Here is a 7,500-nt window from a genome sequence, read left to right as displayed (position 1 = left end):
AGCACTGTCCCCGGGACTGCACAGAGCGGAGGAGGGAAAGAAAGAAACCATCACTTCGGTTCAGCTCCAGTTTCCTGGTTGTCAATTGAACTTTCAACCCTAATTCTATATAGGCTATTTTCTAGAGAGAGAGAGAGAGAGAGAGAGAGAGAGAGAGAGAGAGAGGTGGGGGGGAACGAGAGAGAGGGGGGGGGGGGGGGGGGGGTCACAAAACCATCTGATCATATTTTCTTTTATTTTCTTTTATTTTTGTTAAATCTCTCCCCCCCCTTCTTTATCCCATTTTATCCCTCATTAGTGCTAATTTTAATTTACTTGCAACCAGGATTTACTATCCTGGTTGCTGCTCCACCCTCTGACGATCTTGGGAGAGCCGAACCATGGCTCCATGCTTCCTCCGAGACATTGGCAGTAGCCAGCCGCTTCTTTTCACCTAACAGAGGAAGCTCCACCGGTAGGACATAACACGTGGGAGGATCACGCTATTCCAACGAGTTCCCCTCCCTCCGAACAGGTGCCCCTAACGACCAGAGGAGGCACCACATCAGCGAGCAGGATTAGGGATGTTCATTTTGAAAATTTTCCAAAATCGATAATCGGTGAGAATTTTTTTTTTTTTTTTTTTTTTTTTTTTTTTTTTTTTTTTTTAACAAAATGAATGCCTATGGCAGAAAATACGAAAGACAACGTGTTCTCCTCAATGAACTCTTTATTTCAATGTGTCTCCTCTTCAACACTGCTGTCCCCGGCGCATGCCGGTGTGAATTTCTCATGTTTAAAACAGTTTTGTTGGCACAAAGGCCCATGCCCAGCCAGAAAACTAGAGACTATATGAAGCTCCACCTCACGTTAGTCGGCTGTGCAATGGAGTGGGGCGAGGAGGAACGAATTCCACCCAAACCTAGTCAAAAAAAAAAAAAAAAAAAAAAAAAAAAAAAAAAAAATTAATAATTAAAAAATCGATCCAAATGCCACAGGATCGATTCCAATCCTTAACGATCGATTATCGATTTTCGATAATTGATGAACATCCCTAAGCAGGATATTGCATGTTTTTGGTGAGGGGTTCCTATATGAAGGAAACCCCCAGGGGGCACGGGGAGAACATGCAAACTCCACACAGAAAGGCCCTTTTGACGACCCCACCCGGGCGGTGGAGACTCGAGGACATGCGGACGGGCACGCACTCCTTCAGCGCTCACAGCGTCCCAGGTGGGAATTGAACCCAGGACCTTCGAGCTGTGAGGCGACAGCTCTACCTACCACTGCGCCGCCATGCCCCCCTTTTCATTTATTTTTACTTAATGACCCTGACACTGTTGGCTATTATTTTGGTGATTTCTGCAGTCATCCAATCGTTCGTAAATGTTATTATTTTGTGCTCCAAGTGCTCCAATTCTTTAAATTGTTCGAGGAGACTCAGGTTTAATACTGGCTTCAACACTGCTGTGAAAGAAGTCCAGGCAGAGGCAGGCTTTTCTAACATGGATTCTGTGGTTTTGAGTTCTTTACCCCGAGTGAGGGAGTTCAAGTATCTCGGGTCTTGTTCTCAAGTGAGGGGATGACCACGGAGCGGGAGATGGGCTGGAGAATGGGAGCAGCAATATTGCGCTCGCTTTACCGCACCGTTGTGACAAAAAGAGAGCTGAGACAGAAAGCAAAGCTCTCAATCTACCGGTCAATCTTCATCCCAACCCTCACCTATGGTCATGATGACCGAAAGGACATGGGTTTTCTCCGGAGGATGGCTGGCATTGCCCTTGGCAACCAGGCGAGAAGCTCAGTCATCCGTGAAGCACTCAGAGAAGAGCCGCTGCTCCATCGCGTAGAAAGGAGCCAGCTGAGGTGTTTGGGTCATCTGGTAAGGATGCCTCCTGGGCGCCTCCCTATAGGGAGGTGTTCCAGGCACGTCCAGCTGAGAGGAGACCATGGGGCAGACCGAGGGCTTAGTGGAGAGATTATATCTCCACGCTGGCCTGGGAACGCATCGGGATCCCCCAGTCAGAGCTGGCTAATGTGGCCGGGGAAAAGGGAAGTTTGGGGTCCCCTGCTACCTCCGCGACCCGACTCCGGATAAGCGGTTGAAGATGGATATGTGGATTCAGTTGGCGACCGTGCGTTTTGATACTTTCACCATATTTAGATAATAATAATAATTATAATCATGTTTAGATAGATAGACCATCCAACTCCTTTATCATCACAGAGGGAAGAGGAGGCCTTCTTTACACCTTTAATAACTCCCTGTAAAGATCCATTTGGTGCTGTTTCTGTTACTCTGTTTGCCCTCACGCAACCCGCCTTCTACGTGACAACCACACAACACCGACTCTCTCCCACCACTTTCCTCCATGCAGCGTCCAAATTAGCTCTGTACTGTATGTAGGCGCTCACCCTAGATAGCAGCAGGCAGTTACATCAGATCCCGTGACAGAAAGTGTTTACCAGGGTTACCAGGGTTACCCGACACACAGAAATCACAGAAAGACAGAATGCAGCCATGCACTCAGAGTGTTGGTGAATGTCTACGAAGCTGTTGAAATGTTACAAATACTCTGTGTAGACTCTCTGTAGGTGGGCTATCCAAATGTGTTCTGCTAGTTTTTATTCACTATAGTGGAGAGAGTAAAGCAGAAATCACCAGAAATCTCTTTGGAAGCCAAATCAAAAACAATCTCACGTGAAATGATATGACACCACACGCACACACACAGAGAATAGGGCTGTAGGGCTGCAACTAACCATTATTTTCACTATCGATTCATCCTTTTCTCGACTAATCGATTAGCCGTTCACAATCCAAAGGTAATCACTTTACTGTCATAGAAGACTAAAGAAACCAGAAAATATCCACATTTAACCAGTTGTAATGGCGACAAGACCGCTAAATGGTTAATCCTATAATAAGTGTGTGTGTGTGTGTGTGTGTGTGTGTGTGTGTGTGTGTGTGTGTGTGTGTGTGTGTGTGTGTGTGTGTGTGTGAGAGTGAGCGAGCAGAATTGTGTTCAGCCACAGCTATGCCATTTGACGTGTGATTGTGCTGAATCTTTCACCCCTGCTGGTGACCTGACAGAGCCTTAGAGCCAACTAAATGGGCAAAAATGGCTAATTAGTGGCCAAAATGAGTCAACACAGGTTCAGCACCATGGAGAGCTCCATTCGTTAGCTAGTGATGGAGCTCACCTGATAGTAGTATAGTTATAGTATAGCCATTCATTTTCTGTCGATCGACTAATTGATCAATCAACTAATCGTTGCAGCTCTAAACACACACACTCTCTCTCTCTCACTCTCTCTCTCTCACCTCGCGGTCTCTCTCTATCTCCAGGCCGGCCTCCACCAGGTTGGCTTCGAACTCCTGTCTGATGAGCTGCACCTCCCCCTCGGCGCGGTCCACTGTGTCCTCCTCTCCTCCTCCGAGCTCCACACACACCTCGCCCACGCACACCCCGTCCCCTCCGCGGGCGTCGCCCATACACACCCCGTCCCCCGAGCCCCCTCGGTCCCCCGAGCCCCCTCCCCTATCCCCCGAGCCCCCTCCGCGGGCGGGAGGCATGCGGAAGCTGCCGTTGGAGATGACGGACAGGCGGTCGTGCGAGGCGTTGGAGCGCACCGAGCCCTGCCGCCGCCGGTGGAACACCAGGACGTAGTCCACCTTCCGCCGGCCATCTGAGAAGAAGAGGCCTCCCCCGCTGCCCTGCTGTGCGCCGGGACTCGAACCCGCAACCTGCAGGGGACAACAGGGAAGTAGGGATTACGGATGGGCATTTTTAAGTCATTTCAATATTCGAGTACTTTCATCCCATTACGAATACCTTTTTGATACTTCTAGAAACAGTTGGAGGAACTTTTTGATAGTTCTAGGAAAAGTTGGAGGACCTCCCCCCTTTTATAGTGTTCCTACCGCAGGAACTGCGAACCATAGTAGTACTTAGAACCAGCGTTGTAGTCAAGTCACTATGGCCTCTATCTTCCGACAGGCGCTATCCCTAAATAGCGCTTTGCGCACTGTTTGCGCGTGCCTTAAGGCATGGACGATAGCATTCCGCCTTGCGCCGTCCGCCAGGTGTTCTGCCGAGTTTTGCTCCCCCGCCGAGCAGCAAAAAAAACATCAACATCAACAACAACTCACGGGAGCTACTTGTAATGATGTATACAGAAATTTAACTGTTTCAAAGTGATATAATTGTCTGGTAGACGTGACCTCCCAGATTTCTAAGTTAAAACAGCCCCGAAATATGTTGGGGATGCAATTCTCGGCGGGCATGCGGAAACGTTCACGGCACGTGTCGCAAGCACAAATTAGAGCCGTGCCAATTCTGCCAAAAATCATGGGAACAAAACAGGATTTGGGCGGTCTTAACTACCAGAATTATTCACAGGCGTGGCCAGGCAAGGCTGGGCATTACATCAATCAAAACCAATTCCTGTCTTGCAATGACTGTTTGTGCGAGGTTGCCTCACCGAGGCATGCAATATGCTGTAATTCTCTCCATGCGTAATAGAGTGCACTCACTCGTGTGAGGACAGAGAGAGCTTATTGACAGATCATCTGTGGTGCCAACGACCCTCCGGGTTATGAAGATAAATAGCCTATGTCCATTGTCCAACAAGTTTTCTCAATTAATTTCCCTCTTTGCGATGTGATAAACGTTTCTCAGTGAGTTATAGTTGATTGCCTCACTGAATCATCTGCTAATACCCAATTTTAGCAGCATAATTTTATGTCTTGGCGTGGCAAGGCTGTGCTTAATGAGATATCCAAAAGGAATTCCACTTTCCACTCGCACATATCTCTCTGCGATGGGAGCGCAGCCATAATCTCTGTGCAGATCGCCCAGCGCAGAGAGGTATTTGCACGTAAGAGGTCCTTTTCAAAGGTCTTAGCGCAAAGTAATTGCACGCTGCTGACGATAGGGTAACGCCATCTATCCCACATTTTAGCGATGAAACGCCTGCTTTGGCATTGGGCAGCCAATGCCCAGTACAATTATCACAGGCATGCGCTTGTGTCCGCCCCCAATTTGCATTGCGCATGGCGTTAAACGAGCGCAAACGCAAAATTAGCGCTTTTGGGAAGATAGAGGCCTATATCTCCAGTCCAAGTTGAGTCTCGACATGAGTGTGAATCCGTATGTAGGTGGAACACACGTGCCTGTAGGTGTAGGTGTAGGTGTATGTAGGTGGAACACACGTGCCTGTAGGTGTAGGTGTAGGTGTATGTAGGTTGAACACACGTGCCTGTAGGTGTATGTAGGTGGAACACACGTGCCTGTAGGTGTAGGTGTAGGTGTATGTAGGTGGAACACACGTGCCTGTAGGTGTAGGTGTAGGTGTATGTAGGTGGAACACACGTGCCTGTAGGTGTAGGTGTATGTAGGTTGAACACACGTGCCTGTAGGTGTATGTAGGTGGAACACACGTGCCTGTAGGTGTAGGTGTAGGTGTATGTAGGTGGAACACACGTGCCTGTAGGTGTAGGTGTATGTAGGTTGAACACACGTGCCTGTAGGTGTATGTAGGTGGAACACACGTGCCTGTAGGTGTATGTAGGTGGAACACACGTGCCTGTAGGTGTAGGTGTAGGTGTATGTAGGTGGAACACACGTGCCTGTAGGTGTAGGTGTATGTAGGTTGAACACACGTGCCTGTAGGTGTATGTAGGTGGAACACACGTGCCTGTAGGTGTATGTAGGTGGAACACACGTGCCTGTAGGTGTATGTAGGTGGAACACACGTGCCTGTAGGTGTAGGTGTAGGTGTATGTAGGTGGAACACACGTGCCTGTAGGTGTAGGTGTATGTAGGTGGAACACACGTGCTGCCTGTAGGTGTAGGTGTAGGTGTATGTAGGTGGAACACACGTGCCTGTAGGTGTAGGTGTAGGTGTATGTAGGTGGAACACACGTGCTGCCTGTAGGTGTAGGTGTAGGTGTATGTAGGTTGAACACACGTGCCTGTAGGTGTAGGTGTAGGTGTATGTAGGTTGAACACACGTGCCTGTAGGTGTAGGTGTAGGTGTATGTAGGTGGAACACACGTGCCTGCCCTTGCACAAAAATGAATAATGTAATACAGTGCACTCCTCTTATAGTGATCACCTTGAGACGGGTCAAATTGATCACTATAAGTGGATGATCATTATAACAGATTTTGTTCTTTTTCTTTATTTTCATGCAGATTAGCATCTAATTGACATTTGTATTTGTATTGCATGAATACAGAACATATAAAGTAAAGGAATGTTATTGACTTTAAAAATCCACACAGTAAATTAGACCTCCAGCTGTTTCAAACAGAGCGTTCCCGCGTAGACAGAGACACCGCCATCTCTCCACAGACAGAGCTGTTGTGATCTCTCCATATACAGACAGACATGCGCAGAGTATCACTGCTGTATCTTGTTGGCTCATTTTTGGCAGTTTGTAACTAAAAAAGATAATAAAATTACCGAAGCAAAAAAAAAATCCATTGTTCTCAGGTGGGACAAGACTCAAAATGATCACTGTAAGCAGAACAGTGATATAAGCTAATTATTTAAACACCATGTATAGGAATGATTCGGGACCAAGCTTTTTGATCAATATAAGTGGTTGATCACTATAACCGTCCGTGATCACTGTAGTATTAATATAGCTATCAATATCTCATGGCAAATTATTAGGGCTTATCAATGAACAAATCCGAGTCATCGTATCCAATTTCCGAGTCTGAATGCACAAGTCTGAATCATCAATGCTCAAGTCCAAGTCCACTCGAGTCCTGAAAATGTGTCCATGAGTTCGACTCCACTCGAGTCGACTACAACACTGCTTAGGACGCCATTTTGAGGGACTTTTTATGACTACTACTACTACTTTTTACTACTACTACTTTCCCAACACAAGAGGACACTTGAGTGGTCCAGACGTATAGGTACGTTGATTGCAAACTTCTAGAAATGCACAGAGGCGGTAATATCATCACTAACGCTTTTTTCTTCTTCTTCTTTTTTTGCGAGCTAACGTTAGCTAGCTAATTGTTAGCCAAAGTAGTATCAATCCCCCGTGAACTCTCCCTTGCTTTGCTGTGAAGCTACTAATAGCGGTTAGCATGCTAACTGTCTGCTGGCTTACGTCACTTCAGCATTCCAACTGGCGGGTGCGAATGCAAACAGAAAAAAGCCCTTGAAGGTAAGTAACTTTCTCGGGGGAGCTCCCCCAGCAGCCACTTCCTCTCTAGCCTGCTGCCAGATGGGGGGATGGGAGTGGTATTGTTTTCACAACACATCTGGCAGAGTCAGGTTAGTTCCTCTCTAGCCTGGATAAAACCATCCTGCAATTCTGTTTGGCTCGACCTATCAGTCTGGTCCCAAAGTTGTCCACAGCGATTTCAGTGGGCGGGAGTACTTGACAACTAGATTAGCCAATCAGCATCACCAAATCCAGTCCTTCAGCCAATCAGTGTCAGATCCAGTCAAATCCAAATCCAGTTGGAAGAAAGGCAAAAACGTATTTTCCACC

The 7,500-nt window shown here is 47.3% G+C and overlaps 1 protein-coding gene across 1 annotated transcript in view; it reads right to left on the bottom strand.

Annotated features, from left to right (window-relative positions):
* ano2b (anoctamin 2b) overlaps positions 1–7,500 on the bottom strand; it is a gene marked incomplete at both ends in the record, with an annotated part of 239,538 nt that overhangs the window by 216,377 nt on the left and 15,661 nt on the right. The window contains one exon of the mRNA XM_083660718.1: positions 3,305–3,727. Coding sequence (XP_083516844.1) covers positions 3,305–3,727 — 423 coding nt within the window. The remainder of the gene's footprint in view (positions 1–3,304; positions 3,728–7,500) is intronic.

The sequence above is a fragment of the Poromitra crassiceps genome (assembly GCF_964638095.1).
Source record: "Poromitra crassiceps genome assembly, chromosome: 2".
Classification (NCBI taxonomy): domain Eukaryota; kingdom Metazoa; phylum Chordata; class Actinopteri; order Beryciformes; family Melamphaidae; genus Poromitra; species Poromitra crassiceps.
The sequence above is the reverse complement of the archived record's forward strand: the minus strand, read 5'-3'. Positions and strand labels throughout refer to the sequence as shown.